The sequence below is a fragment of the Podarcis tiliguerta genome, assembly GCF_965153285.1.
Source record: "Podarcis tiliguerta genome assembly, chromosome: 7".
In the NCBI taxonomy this organism is placed as follows: Eukaryota; Metazoa; Chordata; class Lepidosauria; order Squamata; family Lacertidae; genus Podarcis; species Podarcis tiliguerta.
In genome coordinates this window covers 13,945,774-13,971,239 of record NC_139540.1, presented here as the reverse complement: position 1 = coordinate 13,971,239, position 25,466 = coordinate 13,945,774, and the positions used below count along the sequence as shown (strand labels likewise).

At 44.8% G+C, this 25,466-nt stretch overlaps 1 protein-coding gene across 2 annotated transcripts in view; it reads left to right on the top strand.

Moving 5' to 3' along the window:
- The window catches only part of FER1L6 (fer-1 like family member 6), a 120,086-nt gene that overhangs the window by 31,255 nt on the left and 63,365 nt on the right, over positions 1–25,466 (top strand). For both annotated transcript variants that reach the window (XM_083450393.1, XM_083450392.1), the window contains exons 7-16: positions 213–291; positions 1,413–1,569; positions 2,141–2,327; positions 4,725–4,917; positions 6,226–6,575; positions 7,716–7,824; positions 12,688–12,874; positions 17,794–17,914; positions 20,570–20,670; positions 23,701–23,791. In XM_083450393.1, coding sequence (XP_083306519.1) covers positions 213–291; positions 1,413–1,569; positions 2,141–2,327; positions 4,725–4,917; positions 6,226–6,575; positions 7,716–7,824; positions 12,688–12,874; positions 17,794–17,914; positions 20,570–20,670; positions 23,701–23,791 — 1,575 coding nt within the window. The remainder of the gene's footprint in view (positions 1–212; positions 292–1,412; positions 1,570–2,140; positions 2,328–4,724; positions 4,918–6,225; positions 6,576–7,715; positions 7,825–12,687; positions 12,875–17,793; positions 17,915–20,569; positions 20,671–23,700; positions 23,792–25,466) is intronic.

The following is a 25,466-nucleotide window of genomic DNA, read 5'->3' as shown; positions in this document are numbered from 1 at the left end:
CAACACAGCTGGAGACCCAAGTTTGAGAAACTCTGTGCTAGAGTATGACAAAGAACCGGAGCCAGGAATTAGTTACAACATACAAGGTTTTCACTGCCTAGTATTAAAAATGCTAGGCTCCTTCCATTATCGACATGAATAATATTTGATCTCTATTCTGTAAATGCTTCATGTACCAAGCATATATTCCTTCATGCATCTTCCTCCAACAGGTTATGCATAACAAGCTGATAGGGAGCATATTGATCGGCTCCTTTAAAGTAGATCTGGGGACCGTTTACAATGAGCCAGGTAAGATACACAGTTTCAATCTGGCCCTTCTTTTGTTAATCTCAAGGCTGATTCACAGAATCTCTGAGCATATGGTTTGCCATGGGGGTGGGGTGGGAAACAAAAATTGGACTATGGGTTGCTCATGGCAAACAGACTACAGTCATACCTTGGGTTACAGATGCTTCAGGTTGTGTTTTTTCAGGTTACGGACCCGCCGAAACCTGGAAGTACCGAAACAGGTTACTTCCAGGTTTTGCCGGTCGCGCATGTGCAGAAGCACTAAATTGCACTTTGCACATGCGCAGAAGCACCGAATCACAACCCGCACATGTGGAGACGCGCCGCTGCAGGTTGCAAATGCTGCTGTTTGCGAACGTGCATCCTGCATGGATCACATTCGCAACCTGAGCGTCCACTGTATATAAGATTCAGGTAGGTAGCCACGTTGGTCTGACGCAGTTGAAATGAATAAAAAAAAACACAGAACAAACTTAGGTGGAAGTGGGCAGCTGCGCAGCACCGATAAGAGCGGGCAGCACCAGCGGGCAGTGGGGGTCGCCACAGGCTGGACAAATGAGTCTCTTGGGCCTTATCTGGCCCGTGGGCCTTAGTCTGGGGACCACTGATCTAAGTCATTGTCTTCTGTGCCCTTCCTGGGGGGGGGGGCTCTTGGGCAGGCGGCTCTTCCTCGTCCAGCCAATCCCTGACACTCCATCGTGGAGGGCACCACAGCTTCTTCCTGAAGAAGATGGCGTTTGAACCTTCTGCATGCAAAGCAGATTCTCTACCACTAAGCTATGGCCTTTCCAAAAACTTGTGCTTCACCAGTACCTGATGGGTCTCGATAAGGCTTTATTCTCCATTTGCTCATTTGTTTTGCTGCTAAGAAGTCACAATGAGAGGGTTTTGTTTGCAAAAGCAAAACAGAACCTTGACAGGCAGGTTAAGAACATTTTGAATAAATGAAATACATTTACTTTCCAGAGTGTTGCCAATTTTGTTCACGGAGCGGAAAGAATAGTTATTGCTGGTGATTTGCTGGCTGCTAAGGCACATGTCTCCCCCTACCCCTTCCCCAAGAGACAATGATTTCAGAAGCTCTCCTGTGGACCGTTCATGCTTGTATGTTTCCTTTCCAGGTCATCAGTTTTGTGACAAGTGGGCTGTCCTCACAGACCCTGCGGACATAAGGACAGGAACCAAAGGATATCTGAAGTGCGACATCAGCGTCGCAGGGAAAGGAGACACGCTGCAAGCCACTCAGAAAGCAAGTGATGCAGAAGAGCAGATAGAGAAGTACGGCCACAACTTAATTACGATCTTGCCGGCGTTCTGACTCTGACATATATAGATGGCAGCTGCAATGCAAAAGCCTGCGGAATGGCTTCTCTCGACTGGTATCTTACTTAGTCCTAGGCAAAAGAGGCAAACCCTCCCTGCCGCAGGGGAGTATGCCAAACGTGAACTGGCTACGGTCATTCTTTCTCCCTGGGGGACCCTGGAAACTGTGGTTTTTTAATGTAAACCACCTTGGGTGCTTTTGCAGAGTGGAAGTGTCTGAATGAAATGGAAATGAAATTGGCAATTGCATAAGTGACTTTTAAAAGGTAATTAGCACCTCATTAGGATCAGGACTACAATGGGGATGGGGATGGCAAAGCCTTCCTTCTCCACTCCCAGAGTCCTGATCTGGATCAGCCCCTTCTATACTTGCTTTTTTAAATTAATCAATCTACATAATTACTTATTGCATGAACAGTATCTTGTCTACTTTGTTCCTAAGTTTGAGCAAACATTTCTTTTTTTAAAAAAAAAAAACAACCACTTAGCTTTCTTCAGAGAACTGGTCTTTTTTCATTTTCTGCAGGAACCTCTTGATTCCCAAAGGATTTCCATCAGAAAGGCCTTGGGCCAGATTTTACGTGAGAATCTACAAAGCTGAAGGGCTTCCCAAAATGAACTCAAGCATCATGGCCAATGTAACAAAAGCCTTCATGGGCGACAGCAAGGACCTTGTGGATCCATTTGTGGTGGTCACATTTGCAGGTCTAATGGTAAGTGGGTCAACGTGATCACAAATGCCACCTTTTCGTGTTGGTTGGTTGATTAGCTGCCTTGTCACCAGGCAACAGCTGTCAGGATTCTTTGGCAGATGCTGTAACCATTAATTTGGTATAAAACATAATAATAATAATAATAATAATAATAATAATAATAATAATAATAATATACTTATAACCCACCCATCTGACTAGGTTGCCCTAGCCACTCTGGGCAGCTTCCAACATAATAAAAACACAGAAAACATCAAACATCAAGAACCTCCCAATACAGGATTGCTTTCAGATGTCTTCTAAAAGTTATGTCGTTGTTTATCTGTTTGACATCTGATGGGTGGAGAGAGGAGGGTGTTCCCTGTAACTTCTCTGCCTGGTTCCCTGTATCTTCACTTCTCACAGTGAGGGAACCACCAGAAGTCCCTCAGAACTCAGTGTCCAAGCTGAACGATGGGCATGGAGATGTTCCTTAAAGCCGTTTAGGACTTTAAAGGTCAACACCAACACCAACCAACCAACCAATCAATCAATCAATCAATCAATCAGAGTTTGTAACAGAGGGCTGGGACATAATCCAGATTGGATTGGGATTCTTTGCAATATTTATTCCCTTTTGTTTTTATTGTGTTTGCATGGTACAGTATATGACATTGGTATGACATCAGTACACTTAGCTGGCAATCAGTTTTATGACACCAAAATGTATTTTGCTAGCATTGTGCACTGAAGACCAAAGGTGGATTTGTTGTGCTAAGGTGTCAGAGCATTTTGATCCCCTTACATAGGCAAACCTTAGGATTCAGTATGACCTTGAATCCATCATGCAGAATACTGACAATCTGGAGACACCCCAGGCCAGGAGTTATGCACCCATCAAGTAATTTAATAATGGGAACATGGAATGTCAGAGTTGGAAGGGATCTTGAAGGTCATCTCATCCAGGAATCTTGCAACTACAGCAACCCTGACAGATGGCTGCCCATCCTCTGCTTAAAACACCTCCAGCGAAGGAGAGCTCATCATTCCCCTAGACAATCTGTTCCACTGTCAAACTGCTTTGAAGGTTCCTTTGAAAAATGCTTGGCCAGCCTCTGCTTCTGCGCCATTTCCACCCAACTGGTTCTTCACCCACCTTCCCTTTTGCAACAGGATCTTCACCCATGGCAAAAAAACCCTCCACTGCTGCCCTTCTGTTCTTCACAGCTTGCACAAGAAATGTGCATTCTGCCAAGACAAATGCTTGGTTGTCCCCTCTCAATTGCTTCAAGCAGGCAGCCCATGCTTTTCGTGGGTGCCGAATAGAGTACCAACAAAAGTGCTTGCCTAATGTCAACAGAGGGACGCAGGTGGCCCTGTGGTCTAAACCACAGAGCCTAGGGCTTGCCGATCAGAAGGTTGGTGGTTCAAATCCCAGCGACAGGGTGAGCTCCCCTTGTTCGGTCTCAGCTCCTGCCCACCTAGCAGTTCGAAAGCATGTCAAGTGCAAGTAGATAAATAGGTAGCGCTCCGGCGGGGAGGTAAACAGCGTTTCTGTGCGCTTTTCTGATTGCACCAGAAGCGGCTTAGTCATGCTGGCCACATGACCCAGAAGCTGTCTGCGGACAAATGCCGGCTCCCTCGGCTTATAGAGCGAGATGAGCGCCGCAACCCTAGAGTTGTGCGTGACTGGACCTAATGGTCAGGGGTAAAGGTAAAGGGACCCCTGACCATTAGGTCCAGTTGTGACTGACTCTGGGGTTGCGGTGCTCATCTCGCTTTATTGGCCGAGGGAGCCAGCATACAGCTTCCGGGTCATGTGGCCAGCATGACTAAGCTACTTCTGGCGAACCATAGCAGCGCACGGAAACGCTGTTTACCATCCCGCCAGAGCGGTACCTATTTATCTACTTGCACTTTGATGTGCTTTTGAACTGCCAGGTTGGCAGGAGCAGGGACCGAGCAATGGGAGCTCACCCCGTCGCAGGGATTTGAACCTTCTGATCGGTAAGCCCTAGGCTCTGTGATTTAACCCACAGCACCACCCTCGTCCCTCAATGGTCAGGGGTACCTTTACCTTTAATGTCAACAGGCAGGCCATTGCAGAGTACTGTACAGGCGCTGCCACATCACAAGACAGAGCTCTCACAAAAGCAAAATGGGTGTCATGTGGCACTTGTAGCAGTGCCAGTTCAAATGACTGAAGTGGTCGAGGGGGCGCATTCGGGGGTAAGGTGATTGCGTGATAATAGCTATGCAAGCAGACACTACCAGTATGTGAGAATCGCTCCAATTCTGCAATCCTTAGCACTAACATGCACAGGAACAGAAGAATAGTGCTTCCCCACAGTAATGTCTGAAGGTGATTTTGTGTGCATTAACCCTGTCGATCCCGCAACCTACAACTTTTCATTTTAGGGTCGAACTACGGTGCAGAAGAATTGCGCCGATCCCGTGTGGCACGAGCAGGTCGTCTTCAAGGAGATGTTCCCCCCTCTCTGCCGAAGGGTCAAAATCCAGGTGTGGGACGAAGGGAGCATGAATGACGTGGCCTTAGCCACCCACTTCATAGACTTGAAGAAGATCTCGAATGAACAGGATGGAGATAAAGGTGAAGAGCTATGCATGGATCGGTTTTTAAAAGGCAACTCTGGACTGTTTAAAATGTCTGTGTTATAGAGGCATTTCTGGTCCTCTCTCTCTCTCTCGCCCTTTAGGATGAGCAGAACCGAAGTCTGAGCATCTTTGGAAGGGCAGTAAAGCCTTTCAGAAAGAGCACCTTCTGAAGGCCATCTCTTCTTTATATCATTTCATTGTTTCAGGAGGTGGTTTGGAGAATAAACACATCCTGTTTTCACCAAAGTTATGATGGAGGGCTTGCAACAGCACATGGCAATTCAAATCACAGTTTGTGAAATAATGACATTTGGATTTGAAGGTTGAAGATAAATCATTTATAGAAATTGGCTTTATTGGGTGTTACACTGGTGTGGATGAAGTGAATAATGTTTACGTACAGCTTCTTAACTTTCTCTCTGTTTCTTTCTTTTAATTACTTTTCTATTTATTTTTCTTTATCTCTTCCTCCCTCTCTCTCTCTCTCCTCTCCTCTTTCTCTTTTTTGCCTCTGGATTAATATTTTAGTTTGAACCAAATTGTTGGGTTGAAATAAACGACGGACGAGTGACAAGTGTCATATGGGAGGCATCTCTCGAGCATGTCTCACAGAGTCCCTTTTATTGAATATTACAGCATTGCCACATATGTGCTTGTTGCTGATTGGTTAACACAAATCATATGCAAGGGTTGCATATAGGCATTAATCATCAATAGATTAAAGGTTGGGAAAGGGAACACAGAATTGGACAGGTATGAAAACCTCCTTATTAAACTATTACTAGTGATTGATATAGCAAAACTTAAAAGGGCATAACTATCGCATTCATAGATGTGGTCAACCATGCATTAAGAACAGGTCAGGGTATGATGTTTCATGAACTCAATGTGAACTAAACATTCTAGGGTGGGTGAGGAAGGAATGCTTCAGCTCAGAGCGGTTTTCCAGACTCATGTGCAGAAGCAAAACCTCTCATCACCAAATAAAAAAGAAGTTTTTCATTTCTCTTGATAAACTCTAATAAATAATAACAATAATAAAACCAAATCAAATTTTGTTTGAGGAATCTCTGGAATATGGAGTTGTAAAAAACAAAACAAAAAACCTTGCATAAATGTTTTATTATTCTTTTTGACACTATTGGGGCGCATTTGACACCAACTATCGAAGAGTTAAATCTCCATGTGTAATTTTAGTAGTAAGTGCAGGAATTTGCCTCTTCGAGCAGCTGGTATACAGATCCCTGCCTTTGACGTTCCTTTGACATTCCTTTGACGTTTGTTGCATATATGTCTTCTTCAGGGTTCTTGCCTACCTTTGGGCCTGCTTGGATCAATCTTTACGGTTCCCCCAGGAACCACACCCTGATGGACGACCACCAAGAGCTCAATGAAGGTTACGGAGAAGGTGTCTCTTTCAGGGGACGGCTCTTGATCGAGCTGGCAGTGGAGATCCTCTCCGGGGGAGCCCACGAATCAAAGTTTTCAAAGATGATCAAGGAAATAAAGCTACCTTCCAAGGACAAAGACTCCAAAGGCTCAAAAGGATCGGGAAAAGACAAAGACAAAGGAGCTGAAGATGGAAAACCTTCCCCTTCAGATAAAACAAACTCAACAGATGTGGAGGTGGAGCCTTTTGATGTACTGCCTGAGGTAAATTTTCTTAAAAGGTGCTCGATTTGAAAAGTGGATCTCATTTACAAGGCTGTGGTCCTCCATATGTTATGGGACTCTAACGTCCATCAGTCCCAGTCAGCATGGCCAATGGCTTGGGATTATGGTAGTCCACAACATCTGTAGAACTATGGTTCCCCACCTTGCCTATGGCCTGTCTGGTTTAGGAACCACAGCTTCTCCCTCACCCCACAGATCCCTGGCCTGTGTAGCTCTATAAAGCATGGATAGGCAAACTAAGGTCTGTGGGCCAGATCAGGCCCAATTGCCTTCTGGATCCGGCCCGCAGACGGTCCGGGAATTACCACGTGGATCACCAGCGCACATGCGTTCTTTCCCTCTCCCTCACAAGGCTGGTGCCTCCTCCCTCCCTCCTCCTGGCTTCTCCCCGCCCTGCCTAGAGGAGGAAGGGGGCTGGGCTTTGTTGGGGCCAGCAGCAGCAGCGCTTGAGTGGCCACCATTTTAAGCAGCCCATCTCCGGAGTCCTTTCATGCGCCGCTCATTGTCCGGCCACCGCCGCCAGCCCCTGCCGCTTGCAAGACACAGGTAAGCAGCCACTGGGGCTCATGGTGCTCTTGCATCATTTTCCCCCTTCAAAATATAGTCCAGCCCCCCTCAAGGTCTGAGGGACAGTGGACTGCCCCCTGCTGAAAATGTTTGCTGACCCTATAAAGACTCAGAGGATCTTTCACAGTTTGCAGCATTCACATGAAACACAAATTCCCAGAGTGCATTATTTCTTAAAAGACCAAAGGCCTCTGGTTGAGGACATGTTGTGCAAGGAGTACATAGCAAAAGCTGACAGCCACAATCTGAACCGGCCAGAAGTTACCATGGATATCATGGTTTTCTTACGGTTAACACAAATTCAGCCATCGGAGTGGGCTGTTGATTTAAGACAGCATCAGATTAAACCTGCTCAGAAATTTGACATAACGCAAGACTAAAATGGAGACAGCTCTTCTAAGTTCCTCTTTATTTGAGCCAATGCTCGCCCTCACAGAGAGCTGTATGTGCAATAAATCAAATTTGTTCTTTTTTCTGCCCACCGCTCGCTCTTTCTTTCTTTCTTTCTTTCTTTCTTTCTTTCTTTCTTTCTTTCTTTCGACCTGCTACCAGATCCATGAGGAGCAATTTGAGGAATTCCTTCTCTTTGGGGCCTTTTTTGAAGCTACGATGATCGATAGGAAGGTTGGAGATAAACCAATAAGCTTTGAGGTGTCTGTTGGTAAGTGGGGGGGAGGGATGTTCCTTGTGTGTTTCTCCACTTTTACCCCTATCTTTAATTTTGAGAAAGGGCTATAAAGTCTCCACAAAGCCAAAGGTCCTCCCTCCCCCCAAAAAAACTTGGTTTATGATCTCCAGGTTGGATGAATGTCTGCTGATTTGAGGGAGAATGTAGGAGGAAAGCTACGATCTTCTGTGTGGAATGAGAGCCCATGATAATAGCAACCATAAGGTCCTTCTGGATGAAAGTCAGAGTAGGGAATGTCCACACTGTTTGGATGGCTGAGTCTTGGATCCAAACGATTGGAAATAGATGCATTATCTGGTGTGTGTGGATGTTGTTATTTCTACTCCTTTATTTCTGTTTCAGGTATTATTCTCTCTCCTGTTTAGTTTTAAGTTGTTAAGTTTTAGATTGCTTTATTTGTAGTGTTTTATGCAAAACTTGTATGGGTTCATATTTTGGGTATTTATTTATTGATATTATTTATAATTGTTTATTATACACATATATACACGGGACGCGGGTGGCGCTGTGGGATGCGGGTGGCGCTGTGGGACGTGGGTGGCGCTGTGGTTAAAAGCCTCAGCACCTAGAGCTTGCCGATCGAAAGGTTGGCGGTTCGAATCCCCGCGGCGGGGTGCGCTCCCGTTGTTTGGTCCCAGCGCCTGTCAACCTAGCAGTTCGAAAGCACTCCTGGGTTCAAGTAGATAAATAGGGACCGCTTACTAGCGGGAAGGTAAACGGCGTTTCCGTGTGCGGCTCTGGCTTGCCAGAGCAGCGATGTCACGCTGGCCACGTGACCCGGAAGTGTCTCCGGACAGCGCTGGCCCCCAGCCTCTTTGAGTGAGATGGGCGCACAACCCTAGAGTCTGTCAAGTCTGGCCCGTACGGGCAGGGGTACCTTTACCTTTATACATGCATACATACATATATATTTGAATTGTTATACTTAAATTGTTCATTTGTTATGTTGTAAACCACTTTGGCCACAGTTTTGTGGGAAAGTGGCATACAAAAAAACAGGAGGTGGTGGTGATATGGTCGAGAATCTACAAACTGATGTTGCTATCAAACTGATTTATCTGACTGCACTTGTGGGCCAGGGGAAAATTTAGAGGATCTGGTATAAACCTCTTCTCCTCTTTCAAGTTCTGGGCCAGTTTTTGCCACGGAAGCAAAATAAGGATGTTGGATCTTCAGTGGTAGAGAATACGGATCGGTGTACTAAATTCTGTGAGCAAGAGGGTCATTGAAGTGTAGGTGGGTTCCCATGAGGCACGACACAGCGAGAACAGCAAGAGACTTTATTGAACTCCATAACTGGGAAACAGGGGCAAAGCAACTGCTTATATACATTCCTGAGAGCCTGGGCCACTCCCACTCCCAACGTGATTGGCTGCCTAAACTTCCAAGCTGCGAATCACGACTCAAAGTTCAAGGGCCAATGGCAGAGGCCCAAATCCTGAAATGTTCTGTGATTGGACATCATGTATCAAATCAGAGCACAGGAGCTCAGAATCCTTAGCCCAGACACAAGCTCAGGCAAACAGACCACTGAATACATAACAGTCAAATAACTCAGCAACTTTGCCTTGCTGATTTTTGTATCCCAGCCATAATGGACTGATAAAAGTTCTCCTACAGACATTAGTTTAAATTCATGTTCTCCAACATCAAAGGTAGACTTGCCACTATATTATTCCGGTAGCAAAATTCAAAGTGAACTTAGAGGACCCTGTTCAAGTGAAACCTTTGTGGGAATTTTGAGGAAACCAAAAAATGATTTCATTAATAGGGGCATTTCAAAGGGCTCCTCCCAGATGACCTATTTATTGAGCTTTCCTCCTGATCTGCTTGCACAAAGCTTACATGGAGCTTAGATTGTATCCAGTCTTTACTGATCAGTTATTCCCATTTGTTTGCAGGCAGATTATACGACATTGAGTACTTGCCCTAATTTGCTTGCATCATGTTTATACACCTTTCTGTTAAACATCCATTCATTCCATGCTTTTCAATGCATTTCCTTGTCACTTTCCTAACTGCAAAGATGTCTGATTCTTTTAAAAAGCGAATTTGTTGTGCAGGGATAACAGAGTACTTTGCTCCACTGTCAATAGGCAAACCTAAATTTTGTGGCATGCTCTTGAATCCCTCCTGCAAAATAATGACAGTCTGGAGGCATCCTCAATATTTGGCACTTGTTAGGAATCATAGAATTGTAGAGTTGGAAGGTATCCTAAGGGCCATCTAGTCTGACCCCCTGCAATGCAGGGACTCGAACCCATGACCTTCAGGTTAAGAGTCTTATGCTCTGTTGACTGAGCTATCCCAGGAAACTAGGTTGCTAATGTACTCTGCTGAGGTGAATTTGGAAGTGCCTTCTCTGGTGAGGGATATCTGGGAATTCTGAGGAAGGTTTTAAAAAAATTAAACAGCATAAGTGACATTTCTCAGGGAATTATTTCATTTTGCTCTTTTTTTAGAAATAGTATATGATGACTGTGAGCATGCAATGTGTTGCAAAGCATATTGCCTTTGTCTCACTCTCTTTTGCAAGTCAGACCTCTGAAGAGAAATCAAATACACTTCCTAGTCAGAAAAGGTTTTGCATTTTTTAAAATTGCAGGTGCCATTTCTCAGTCATAAATAGGAAAGTAGGAACATCAAACGGGCTCTGATATCCTGGTTTTCCTCCTAGATCAGGTTGTTCTCAAACTGTAGCACAATAGGCAAACCAAAAAATCTGCACAACTTTCAGCAGGTTACTTTATTCAATCAATCCATCTTTATTGCAGTCAAAGACCAGACAGCAAAATTAGCAACAGAAACATACGCTTCATCCGTATCAAGAGGTGGACATAATTAGAAATTTCCTATAAACTTATTTACATTAAAAAATATCACTCCTTCAACTAAAAACTGTGTTCCAAAGTTTAAAATCAGTGCTCATTCATCAGCCATCATTGTCATCGCAGCCTGTCTTGTCCCATTGCCATAAAACCGAATTTCTCTACAGGCCTGGTGATATTTAGATTGTTGTCAGCAAGCAGATATTTAACATAGGTTTCCTGAGTGGCCAGGTACCGTAATTTCCTTAGTAGTGGTTGAATTAGCTCTCTTTGGGTATCGCAATACAACAGGCAGTATAGAAGAACATGTCCAATGGTTTTAATCTCACCAGAGTTGCACGGGCATCATCTCTGTTCAACTGGGATGTCATGATATCTGCCCTCTAATAGTGATTTTATTAGCTTTTGCACCGCTATAAGGCTATGGTTTTCCCAGTAGTGATGTATGGAAGTGAGAGCTGGACCATAAGGAAGGCTGATTGCCGAAGAATTGATGCTTTTGAATTATGGTGCTGGAGGAGACTCTTGAGAGTCCCATGGACTGCAAGAAGATCAAACCTATCCATTCTTAAGGAAATCAGCCCTGAGTGCTCACTGGAAGGACAGATCGTGAAGCTGAGGCTCCAATACTTTGGCCACCTCATGAGAAGAGAAGACTCCCTGGAAAAGACCCTGATGTTGGGAAAGATGGAGGGCACAAGGAGAAGGGGACGACAGAGGACAAGATGGTTGGACAGTGTTCTCGAAGCTACCAGCATGAGTTTGACCAAACTGCGGGAGGCAGTGGAAGACAGTAGTGCCTGGCGTGCTCTGGTTCATGGGGTCACGAAGAGTCAGACACGACTAAACGACTAAACAACAACAAATAAGGCAGGCATTACAGATGAACATCCTAACTTCTATTTAAGACCAGAAAGCAGACTTAAGGAAGACTCCAACAGGTCATTAAACCACAGGGAAGTTCTTACATGTCTCTACTTTGACCCTGCCTTGCTTGACCTGGGCTATCCCTCCCTGTTTGTATGCAGTAGCTGCGGTAACACCTTTATCATTCTCCATGTTCAAGAACAGAGTGGTTTTTTCTGATAAGGAAAGGCCTCCTTAGTAAACAAGGCGGTGTCTAATATTTACTCAAGCATGGACTTGGGAGAGGCTGGACAAGAAAGGACTTCCTTTGTGTATTTGCACGGCAAAGAGTAATAAAATCTTTGAGCACGAGAAGAGACCTGCTGGATCAGGCCAAAGGCTCACCTAATCCACAAGCTTGTTCTCCCTGTGGCCAACCAGAATCCTATAGGAAGCCAGAACAAAGACCTGGTTTCCTATAGCATCCTCCTCACCTGTGATTCCCGGAAATTGGCTGCCTCTGACAGCGAAGGTAGACCATAGCCATTGTGGCTGGTAGCCACTGATGAACTTGTCTAATTCTCTTTTAAGACCATCAAGGATGTTGTATAGGAGGAGTCTTCAGAAACAGGGTCAACAAGAGGACAACTTTTGAGAATTCAAAACTCAAACATTATCCATAGTATCTTGTGTGTGGAAAAGATCTACCGTAGTTATAATCTGGTTGTGTTTATTATTATTTTCCACAATTGATTTTTTAATTAATTTTCCAAATTTAAAATTAAGACCAACTTAACTATTGACTATTGAGATGCTTCCTTTTGCTGCTCACAGTAAAATACTTTTTCTTAATTCCTAATTCCTTAATTTCTAAGACTTTCCCATCCATTCCTATTTCCATCGACCGTGCATGTTCAATTCCTGTTTAGACATTTACCCAATTAATTTTCCCAATTAATCAAATAGAATTAAGCTTCCTTTCTTGATCCATATACTGTAAATCGTTAATCCTATTTTCAAATGGTATTTCCTCCAAAACAACCTAACCTTTCTATCTTTATGTGCTCACAACATTTTGGCTGTCCGGTTGTGTTTAAACGCTTTCGTCCTGGATGTAGCCTAATTCTGTTACCCCTCTCTCATATTTGGTTTGTACCTCTAGGGAATTTTGGCAATGTTATTGATGGAGTGTCACCTGGAGCCGGGAGCAAGAAGAAAGGTCATGAGGGAGAGGAGGAGGAAGGTACCCCTCTTCTGCATGAGGGAACGGGAGAAGCTTCACATGACTTTGCAGTGCCACTGGTATCTACCACACACCCAGAGAAGCCGCTCATCACTGAGGGAAACAGGTATAGCCCAAAACACTTATAGGCTTCATTAAATCTCTCTCCTTGACCTGAGTCTCTAGAGATACGGGTCTTTCCCAAGTAGATATGGACAAATCTACCAATTTTGGTCCGCCCAATTTCTCATTTCCCCCAATCTTTAAAGTCAGTTTTGCACATTTCTGTTGCAATTCAAAGTTTATTTATTTTTTTCCCATTAACAAAAGTTGTATTGAAAACAATCAGCATTTCCGTGCAAATTCCTTTGAATAAACACATTTTGGTGTGCCGTTTTGACATTACAAATCTATATGTGCAGTTCCCATAAAATAATGCATTTTTGTACATCATTTTTTGCTAATCAATGCATTTTAAAGCACACTCCCCACCTCTCTCTCTCTCTCTCTCTCTCTCATTGGAGAAATGCACTGTGACATTTAGAGGATTTCTAAGGACATTGGGTTTTGCTTCGCATGTTGGCTTGAGAAGTGCAAATTAAGTCGTTTCTCATTAAAATGTAAACAAAATTGAATTCATCCATATTCCTACATCAGTGGGACTAAGGGAGTTGCTAGAGGAGATGTCAATCTATCCAACCTGTGTTTTTGGCCCAAATTTTGAGGGGACAAGAAAGTAGCATGCTGACCTGGTAGCACAAATGGTAATGCAGTCATACTGGTGTATTGTGCAAATAGGACCACTTCCTGAGTAATGAAGTATTCCATTCATTTATATAGCAAGGTTTATTATGTACCGTATTTTTCGCTCTATAAGACATACCAGATCTTGCTGTTCTGGCTTCTGGGATAGCTGTGCAGCCTGCATTCGCTCCATAAGACGCACACACATTTCCCCTTACTTTTTAGGAGGGAAAAAGTGAGTCTTATAGAGCAAAAAATATGGTACATTAAAAATCTCAATATTCATTTTAAAATGACAAGAACAATAATTCTTATGGAAACCAGAAAGCCTGAGTGTTATAATGATAGTAGCATAACTGCAAGCCTTTGTATTACAGGGGTACTCAAATTCCCTCATAATCTTGCTTTGATCTGTACAGGATTTGCAAGCATTGGTCATAAGGTGATTCTGGTCTGCACCAGCCATGGCCATAGTGGTAACAATACACCATGGTTAAAGCAAACCATGGGGCAGAAGGGGGACTCCTCCCAAGGGAGGCTAGCAGGGAGAACATGTGTCTGACTTAAAACACTCCAGAGGAGATCAGGAATGTGACATTTGCATTTGCTCCTCATCTCTATGCCTGATGTTATATCCCGAAACTTCAGAAAAAGGCAGAGAGATGTGCTCTGAGAAAACAAAACAATCAGATGAAATCATTGCCAGTAATACTAGACTAGAAGAGAATGGTCTTTTAGGACAGTCTCCTGGTGAGAGAGATGAAAAGCAGAGGCTGTCAAGGATGTAGCTCCCGTCTCTCATGACAGTACTAGAGAATGTAGATGATCAGCTATTATCTTGGAGAGGCAGCTGGTGGGTTTTTATGTATTCGCCTGATAGACATTCGGATCTAAAACGGCTGCAATAAAAGAACAGAAATCTGCAATTGCTTTATATTAGCTGCTATGGTATTTGTCTGGTTCCACCACTCCTTAAAGACTGACATCTCTCTTTGATGTAGGTGCAAAGCTATTTCAGATTTTGCATTTCCCCTTCCTTTATCAGATTATTGTGGACAAATAAATTTATAGCATAAAGTATAATAGAACTGGGATATGGTGGGTGGCGCTATGGGTTAAACCACAGAGCCTAGAGCTTGCTGATCAGAAGGTCGGCAGTTCAAATCCCAGCGGTGGGGTGAGCTCCCGTTGCTCGGTCCCTGCTCCTGCCAACCTAGCAGTTGGAAAGCACATCAAAGTGCAAGTAGATAAATAGGTACTGCTCTGGCGGGAAGTTAAACAGCGTTTCCATGCGCTGCTCTGGTTTGCCAAAAGCGGCTTAGTCATGCTGGCCACATGGCCTGGAAGCTGTACGCCGGCTCCCTCAGCCAGTAAAGCGAGATGAGCGCTGCAACCCCAGAGTCGTCCATGACTGGACCTAATGATCAGCGGTCCCTTTACCTTTATAATAGAACTATGCTGCATATCAGGTTAGGCTACTGGCAATCCATGGTCCAGATTGAGTCCCTAGTGGCCCTTAGCAAATTCTTATCTAGGTGTGGTAAAAATATTGCCAACAGACTCAATGTCAAATTGAATAAATGCTATTAATTTCCAAAAATTGTGGGAGAGACAGAGATTGCATGCTTGCATTTCATTACTCTGGATGGTAGCTACAGTAAAACACAGCGTAGTGTATAACAGGGTAATTAAGTGACCAATATGAAGCCTGTCCTTTCTTGGATTCCATCTCCTGTTCATTCAAACAGTGAGACTACAATTGATTGAATGGGGGACACCCCAAAAAATTACATGGCAATCAAGTTTCCCAAAATTATTATACCTTGGAGAAAGAGTTGCCCCCTCTGCTTGATGTGTGAATTGGACTCGGGAAATGGAGGACTCACCCCCAAATCAGAAAATAGTGTGGTTAATTCCAAGCCCAATTTGGACCCTGTTGGAAGGGATGCGGTCTAAATCATTGAGCCTCTTGGGCTTGCCGATCAGAAGGTCAGTGGTTCAAATCTGCACGGTGGGGTGAGCTCCTGTTGCTCTGTCCCAGCTTCTGCCAACCTAGCAGTTCGAAAGCACACCAGTGCAAGTAGATAACTAGGTACCACTCCGGCAGGAAGATAAACAGCGTTTCCATGCGCTCTGGTTTCCGTCATGGTGTTCCGTTGTGCCAGAAGCGGTTCAGTCATGTTGGCCACATGACCCTGAAAGTTGTCTGTGGACAAACGCCGGCTACCTCAGCCTGAAAGTGAGATGAGCGCCACAACCCCATAGTCACCTTTGATTAGACTTAACCATCCAGGGGTGGGGTCCTTTACCTTTTACCATTTTTTACTCTCCTGCTGATGCAATCAGGGGTGTCTTCGTTTCAGCAGGAGGTCTTCCTCTCTCTTCAGCCTGCTGTTTCTCTTCCTTTCTCTCTCTCCCTGCATGCTGAGCACCAGGGGCAAAGAGGAATAGAGAAAAGCCCCCTTCTCCACTGCATGTGGCACTGTAGGTTAAATCACAGAGCCTAGGACTTGCCGATCAGAAGGTCGGCGGTTCAAATCGCTGCGATGGGGTGAGTTTTTCGGTCCCGGCTCTTGCCAACCTAGCAGTTCGAAAGCACGCCAGTGCAAGTAGATAAATAGGTATCGCTCCGGCAGGAAGGTAAACAGCGTTTCCATGTGCTGCTCTGGTTTGCCAGAAGCGGCTTAGTCATGACCCAGAAGCTGTATGCCGGCTCCCTCGGCCAATAAAGTGAGATGAGCGCCGCAACCCCAGAGTCGGCCACGACTGGACCTAATGGTCAAGGGTCCCTTTACCTTTAAGTGAGTGGCAAGGAAGAAGAGAGTGGACCATTTTTATGAGTGTGCCACATTCCTAATCTGTTAATGAACAATTTCACTAGATGATCCTTTCATGACACTGTAAAGTGCTAATGTTTACTTCAGGCTTCCTCAATTTGGCCCTCCAGATGTTTTTGGCCTACAACTCCCATGATCCCTAGCTAGCAGGACCAGTGGTCAGGGATGATGGGAACTGTAGTCTCAAAACATCTTGAGGGCCAAAGTTGAGGAAACCTGGTTTACATTCATTGGTGGAGGAACAGCCTCCCTTTTGTGTCAAAGCTATTAAGTGTATGAACACTTTTTCTGTCTGGACGAGAACATGAGAATCATATGCCTTCTCTGGAGCACTATTATGTCAGCATAATGCAACTGGCCTCTCGGAGGGTATTGCATGAAATCACAGATGCACCTGCTGAAATTCAGCCCTGAAGGCACCATAGGAATATAGGAAACAGCCCTATGCTGAAATAGAAACAATCAACATTAAGACCCACAAAAATATGCTTACAATGTACTTCAAAAACAAGCACATAAAAATTGGGCAATGAACAACAATGTTATGAAACAACCAGCTATGGATCTGTTTTGACTATCGTGTTTGTTGCAATTAAATCTAAGTCCTTGGGGAAAGTTGTGTGGGATATCAGACAGTGTTATCTCCAAGCCTGACCTGGAGATGCCAGGATTTGAACCTGGGACTCTCTGCATGAAGATGCTCTGCTACTGAGCTGTGGGACTAGTCAGGTGTGACAACCAGATTCCATGTTTTTCTCCCTCGCCTCCAGTTCTATAAACTCTCTCTCGCTCTCTCGCTCTCACCAGCATATTGGATAAAGCTATGCAGTGATGTGGCTGATGCATTTTAATTAGTCAAGGAAGGATTAATAGCACACAAGTTGCATATCTAAAGGGAAATCATCTAGAAGAAAAGCAATTTAGCAGGTGGAGAAGATTTTAAGTGCAAACAAAGCTGCCTTCAAAACAGCCTTCTGAAAAAAGCACAGCTATAGGGCAAAGACTTGGGATGAGCACATTGGGCTTCATGCCTGACGGTTGGCACATCTCACTGTCTCCAGCCAAGCTGGTCGCTGGCACACTTGCTTTTTGTAGAAAATTTTATTTTGCAAGCAGTGAAGAAAGAAAGAAAGAAAGAAAGAAAGAAAGAAAGAAAGAAAGAAAGACGCACAGCCAGGACTTTCTGAGTTCAGATTCAAGTGAAAAATAATGTAAGGGGAAAGCGTTTTATCAGCCATTTGCAACTGAGGTGCTGCTGTAATCTTTCTGAGTATGTCCAATTTAAAAGAAGAGATGCAGTTGAGTTCTGTGGATTCATACAAATCTGAAGGAAATGGCCTATCCGTACAATCAGATTGCCTTGTGAATATGTGGGTAGCAAATTGGCTGAATACTTGCACATCACTATACTTCAGTAGCAGATCCCCAAAAACTATCAATGACGCTATCTCATCTCTTTCCACAGAAACTACCTTTATTTGCCCTATGACGATAAGAAGCCCTGTGTCTACATAAAGAGTTTTTGGGGTGACCAAACTTTCAGGCTGTATTATTCTAACGTCCTCGAGAAAATGGCACATCTCCTGGTAAGCCTGTGCGAATATCGATAATAATGATAATGATGATGATAATGACAATGACAATAATAATAATAATAATATATTTATACCCCACCCATATGGCTGGGTTTCCCCAGCCACTCTGGGCGGCTTCCAACAGAACACTAAAATACAATAACCTATTAAACATTAAAAGCTTCCCTAAACAGGGCTGCCTTCAGATGTCTTCTAAAAGTTTGGTAGTTATTTTTCTCTGACATCTGGTGGGAGAGCGTTCCACAGGGTGGGTGCCACTACTGAGAAGGCCCACTGCCTGGTTCCCTGTAACTTGGCTTCTCGTAGCGAGGGAACCACCAGAAGGCCCTCGGCTCTGGACCTCAGTGTTCAGGAAGAACGATGGAGATGGAGAAGCTCCTTCAGGTATACTGGACCATGCTTCTCCAAACCACTTGCTAAACTTGGGGTGGGGGCATTTTCGCACACTGGAATTCTCATGAGAATTCTCTTGCTTGATTTGGCTTTGCAAATGGCTGGAATATTCATTGGTGTGAGAGAAGCTCAACAGCACTTTAAGCTTTTCGTGCCCCAAAAAAGTGGGTGGGGAAAAGGTTTCTAACTCTGCAAGTGATTCCTGTGTATGATTTCTAAGTTTTCCTCAATTTGGTTTCCAGTGTAAAACATTAATTAAAATAGCAATAGAGACTTTAAAAACCAGAAGGCATATTAAAATTATCAAAATGCAGATGGAGGGTTGTCTCCAACTGAGCTTTACGGAGAGTAGACACACTGAAATCAATGGACCTAAGTTCATCATCTACATTAATTTCAACGGGCCTTCTCTGAGTAGGACTAGCATTGTCTGCAACCCATAACCATCAATTTCATTTTAAAAACAAATGGATGTAATAAAGCTACTGAGGTCCAGCTCCAAGGGTCTTCTGGCAGTTCTCTTGTTGCGAGAAGTGAAGTTACAGGGAACCAGGCAGAGGGCCTTCTCCGTAGTGGCGCAAGAAATAATGGTGAAATATACTCGGAGACCTGTAGTGATTTCATAGAATCATAGAATCATAGAGTTGGAAGAGACCACAAGGGCCATCGAGTCCAACCCCCTGCCAAGCAGGAAACACCATCAGAGCACTCCTGACATATGGTTGTCAAGCCTCTGCTTAAAGACCTCCAAAGAAGGAGACTCCACCACACTCCTTGGCAGCAAATTCCACTGTCGAACAGCTCTTACTATCAGGAAGTTCTTCCTAATGTTTAGGTGGAATCTTCTTCATGCTCTTTATTGCAGCTTGTAAAGCAGTGATTAAATTGCCCCCCAAACCTCAGCCTTTTATATACATTATTTACACAATGAGTCCCGTCTGATTGGCTGATTCTGCTTCCCTCCTGGAGCCTGATTGGTCTTTTTCTGCAGGCCAATCAGTTGTTGCATTCTATGATCCTACCAGCCTAATAGGCTGATTAACTTCCTCCTAGAGCCTGATTGGTCTTCTCCTGCAAGCCAATCAGCTGTTGCATTCTAGGATCCTACTTGCCTATTGTTCTAGAATCCAAGCTTAGTACATAACAAATGGGGAACTATGCAGGATAAAGAGTTGCTTCAAGTTGCTAGCTAGGCTCTACTTATAGGTAGAGCCTATAAGTCCTCCCCCCCCAAAAAAAAATATAATTCCTGGCCTCTCACCAGAGCCCTGATCCAAAGCATGTGTGGAGCCTGACTTTCTCCTCATCAGTTGGACTCAAAGATGGGTGGCCCCATGTTGAATGCTGGATAGCTCAGTTGGTAAAGCATTAGACTCTCAGGAATCTCAGGTTCCTGGGTTCGAGCCCCACATTGGGCACAAGATTTCTGCAGGGGGTTGGAGTAGATGACCCTCGTGGTCCCTTCCAACTCTACAATTCTACGATTTGTATGAAGATGGGCTCTGCACCTCCAGATCTGGGCTCCTGCTCAGAATTGCTGTTTTGCTGCTGTTTCTATTTCTCTACTGAATATACTGATAACTGATCACCTGTAACAGAGGCAGGGAACCTGTGTCTCTCTGGAAGTTATTGGGCCACAACTCCCACCATCCCTCTCCATTGGCCATGCTGGTTGGGGCGGATGGATTGAAGTCCAACAACATCTCAAGGATCTCAGTTCCCCCACCCTTGTCCCATAGCATCACTTTTCAGGCTACAGCATCATTACGTTAATAAAGGGAGAACATTGCCAACGCTTCTGTTGATGTTTGCATTGGAAAGGAAGGGGTCAAAGAGGCTTTGCATATTTTTGAGACTGCATGGGAGTGGGTCATGAGTCAGAGCCAAGATTCGGCCCTTGTTAAACTCAAAGTATGGCACATGTCAAAAATCGCCCGCCATCAGAAGACAGAAGATTGTTTATAACATGACATCTCAGCGGAGAATGTCCCCTTTCTGGAGACCTCTGACTTAATTAACATAAACTATGTTGAGTCTACAATGCATCGAGGAACTAATAAATTCATTTCTCAGTAAAAAAATGTGTCATACATGCCAATTAGCTGGAACCAATTATCGTTTATCACTTCAGCTAATTAGCCAGTGAAGGCTTTCCCCCCTAATAATTGCATTAATTGAAAGCAACTCTTGCCATTTCTGGTGACATTTATATGCTCTTCATGCAACTGTTTCTCCCCATGCCCTGTCCCTTAGGAAGAAGGTTTAGAACAAGTGAGAGATCTGATCAAAGTTTCCGAGATTGCCTCAGAGGAGAAAATGAGGTCCACTTTAACGGATTTTATCAACCAAAGTAGGTAAGACTATCTACTGGAGACGCTGACAGTACATATACTTTATACTTGATTGTATCTACCAAAGGGTAAGAAAAAGTGTACCTTATAGTTTCCAGGTGGTGGGTAAGGAATGAACAAGTAATACAAAGAAGGCTATACCAGGGATGGGGAATTTGTGGCCTTCAAGATCTTGCTGGACTACAGCTCCCATGATCCTGCACCATTGTCATGCTGGCTGGGGCTGATGGGAGTTGGAGTCCCACATCTCCTGGAGGACCATAAGCTCTGTGTCCCTGGGCTATACTGTAGTTGCTTTTTTGACAGCATAATCCTGTGCATGTCCGCAGCAGTAGATTTGGAGCGTAGCATGGGAGTGCCAGAGGGGCCGTGGCCCCGGGTGCACAATTTTTAAGGGGGCACAAACTAGGTTCCCCAGCACGGCCCAGCCTGGTGTTCTTCTCAACCTGCCAAGGGCCGTGTCTGCCAGAGGGGCTCGCCCCTGTGTGGCTCAGCATGAACCTTCTTTGCCCTGGTGGGGTCGCTCCGGTGGGGTTGGCAGCAAAGGCTGGGCTGGTGTCCCTCACCTAGCACCACTCACACACTCCCAGCGCACGCCCCCTGCCCCTCTGGTTCACGTCCACCTGCCCCAGGTGCCAGCAACCAATGCTATGCCACTGCTGAGCTAGGCCAAAACTTGCCGCCCCCTACAATCCTCACACCATGCTGGGTTTTGGGAAGAAGGTGCAAGGGCTCTGGCAGGGTCTCCTTTCCTCCTTCCTAAAGCTGGGCAAGCACTAGCTAGGCTTTGGGAAGCAGGCAGGAGGACTCTAGGGCTGGATCTAGACACATCAAAAAACTGATTCTAACTGATCGCGTTGTAAACTTCATACAGAGAAATCCCGTTGGCGAAAGCTGGGACTCCACAGCACCAACAGGTGTCACAGTGTTATAGCGCATATAAAGCGCTTTATCTTTGCCAATGTAGCTGAGTTGTAGGTTGGATCCTGTTTGGCTTTGCTGAACTCAGAGAGTTGCAAGCAAAGAACCAAATGCTTGCAGATTAAGTTACATCGTGCAAGAGAGTGTATTCAGAAAGGACTCATTCAGGTGTCCTACATGCCTGGAAATGAAATCCCTGCTGATCTGTTGTCTAAGTTTGTTAGCAGAGAACAACTTAAGGTTCATGTACAGAGGTTGCAATTGGGTTGAACCACAGGTACTACAGGTTACACGGAAAGGGGGAGGATGTTAGGATCTTTCCGTTCCACCTTAAATGGTCAGGCATGATTGTTGTGTATCACATGCCTGTTGACTTCCAGCTTCTTGCTGGGAACTTCTGTTTTGTATATAGCTTTTGTTCCGGCTGTTTTCCCGGACACGTTGGCAAGCAGTCATGTTTTTCCTTTGTTCTGATCTACGTTGACTAAAGCTGTAAATATGCTCTTCTGTCTGCATCTTCCATTGTGGAGACTCTGCTGAAAAGGGTGTGCAGGGGTCTTGGAATGTCTGAGGCTCGTGTCGCTAATTGACTGATGCTGTTCCACGGGAGACCAGTGATCGTCTGGAGATGACTGGGGCCTGCCTGATGCCTCCGTCTCCCTGGCAGTATCCCAACACTTGCCAGAGCTGTCATGCCTCCTCCTCATAGCCTCAAGTGCTTGCTGTGTCATCTCCCTTCATTGTCCAGTTTCCAGGTGGAACTGGTCACGCTGCCCTAAAACTGCCTCTGATGTCAACTCTGACACAAGTCCCACTGAGTTCAAAGGGACTTATTCCCATGTAAGTGGGCAAAGGATTCCCTTACCTTTCCCGCCCCGACCTGGCCACAGTGATCCATGCGATGGTCACCTCCAGGCTTGACTACTGTAATTCACTCTACGTGGGGCTGCCCTTGAAGCTGTCCCAGAAACTCCAGTGGGTGCAGAATGCTGCAGCGAGGCTCCTCATAGGGTCTCTGCCATGGGAGCATATTCACCCAGTGCTTTTCCAGCTGCACTGGCTCCCGGTGGAGTACAGGGTCAGATTTAAGGTGGTGCTTTTGACCTTTAAAGCCCTTCACGACCCTCGTACCTACGGGACCGCCTCTCCCAGTATACCCCACGGAGGACCTTCAGGTCCATATATAGCAACACCCTAGAGGTCCCAGGCCCTAAGGGAGTTAGATTAGCCTCAACCAGAGCCAGGGCCTTTTCAACACTGGCTCCGGCCTGGTGGAACGCTCTGTCTCATGAGACCAGGGCCCTGTGGGATCTGATCTCTTTCCGCAGGGCCTGTAAGACGGAGTTGTTCCACCTGGCCTTTGGTTTAGAATCAGTTTGATTCCCTCCCCCTCTTTCCTTTTCCTTTCTCCTCCTATGAAGAGATTGCACCCTAATGTTTTTATGTTGTGTCTTAATCTTTTAAATTGTATTTTAATCAACTTGTTTTTATTATTGCTTGTTAGCCACCCTGAGCCCAGTCTTGGCTGGGGAGGGCGGGGTATAAAAAAATTATTATTATTATTATTATTACCTAACTTGCTTGCTTAACTTGGTGTCCTGTTGCAAAAAGCTGTTGCTCACTTAGGCTCCAACTTCATGCACAGATCTATTTATTTATTTTTTTCAATTCTGTTCCCATTCCTCATATTCCAGCAGATTCATTACCAGATTGCCCACTAGGCTTTTGGAACTGTCAGAAGAACATCGCACACATTGGAAATAATCAGCAGCATCCACTGCAAATAGATTCTGCAAAAATCTGCAAGGTCAACATGCATACAGAGGACTTTGCTTGCTCAAACCTCGTTTGAGCACAATGGATGGGATGCAAAATAGCCACATATCCCCCAAACTAATTAATTTCATATTGAAATATTACCATACAAATTGCATTTCCACTTCTTTATACTTCTCCCAGCAATAAATGATGCCTCCGTTTTAATATTACGTTATGAATCTGAGCGCTTAGTATCTTCTGGCTCATCTGGCGGGCTACACAGAGGAACTTGCTGCAGGAGAATTACGATCCATCGTTATGAAGATACCATCTCTGACTGTGTCTTCATTTCAGGGCCTTCATTGCGAATGCTGAAAAGAAGCCCAAACTGACGAATCGGACGCCTTTGGACAAAAAGAGGCTGACGTTGTATAAGCAAGAATTGGTACGTGAGATATTTTCTTGAATACTAGATGCAATGTGCTATAAAGCTGCTCTATCTACCAAGCCTCTTGAGTTCATGCCCCACAATTTGCATCTGGCTCACAAATAAAACCGCTGTGAAGTTTTAGGACAACCAAGCAGTATATAAATGTTGTGAAATGAATGGTGGTGACTTAACAACAACAACAAAAAAATATAAAGCCCTGTGTCTCTAGGTAGGGCTGGGAACATCCCCAGTGTGAAACCTTGGGGAGCTACTGTCAGTTAGTGTCAGCAATACTGGGCTGAATGGACCAATGGTTTGACTTGGAAGAATAGAATAGAATAGAATAGAATAGAATCTATTATTTATACCCTGCCCATCTGGCTGGGTCCCCCCCAGCCACTCTGGGCGGCTTCCAACAAAACACTAAAATACAATAACCTATTAAACATTAAAAGCTTCCCTAAACAGGGCTGCCTTTAGATGTCTTCTAAAAGTTTGGTAGTTATTGTTCTCTTTGACATCTGGTGGGAGGGCGTTCCACAGGGCAGGCACCACTACCGAGAAGGCCCTCTGCCTAGTTCCCTGTAACTTGGCTTCTCGCAGTGAGGAAACCGCCAGAAGGCCCTTGGCACTGGACCTCAGTGTCCGGGCATAATGATGGAGGTGGAGACGCTCCTTCAGGTATACTGGACCGAAGCTGTTTAGGGCTTTAAAGGTCAGCACCAACACTTTGAATTGTGCTTGGAAACGTACTGGGAGCCAGTATAGGTCTTTCAAGACCGGTGTTATATGTTCTCAGCAGCTGCTCCCAGTCACCAGTCTAGCTGCTGCATTCTGGATTAGTTGTAATTTCTGGGTCACCCTCAAAGGTAGCCCCACATAGAGCGCATTGCAGTAGTCCAAGCGAGAGATAACTAGAGCATGCACCACTCTGGCAAGACAGTCTGCGGGCAGGTAGGGTCTCAGCCTGCGTACCAGATGGAGTTGATAAACAGCTGCCCTGGACACAGAATTGACCTGTGCCTCCATGGACAGCTGTGAGTCCATGACAAAGAGGCCACACCTGAAGCTTTCATTTAAACAGTCATGGTTTCTCCCAAAGAATCCTGGGAAGGGTAATATGTTAAGAGTTGTTAGGAGACTGGCATTCCCCTCACAAAGCAACAATTCCCAGAGTAGATTAACAATCAACCTCTCTTCCCATGGAAGAAACCGTAGTTCTCTGAGAGAAACAGGTGTCTCCTAACAACTCTCATCTCCCTGAACAAACTACACTTCCCATAATTCTTTGGGGGGAAGCCATGACTATTTAAAGTGATATAACAGTGCTTTAATGTGTGGTGTTCTTGTGGCCTTTATTTACAGTGGTGCCCCGCAAGACGAATGCCTCGCAAGACGGAAAACCCGCAAGACGAAAGGGTTTTCCGTTTTCAGAGGCACTTCGCAAGACGAATTTCCCTATGGGCTTACTTCGCAAGACGAAAATGACGAAAATTTTTGAGGTTTTTTCCCACTCCCCAACCCCTTTTTCTAAAGTGCTAAGCTGCTAATAGCCTTTTAGCAGCTAAACTGCTAATCCCTTAAGCCTTTAATAGCCGTTAATAGCCCTTAAACTGCCAATAGCGCTAATAGCGCTAATCTGCTAATGGGCTTGCTTCGCAAGATGAAAAAACCGCAAGACGAAAAGACT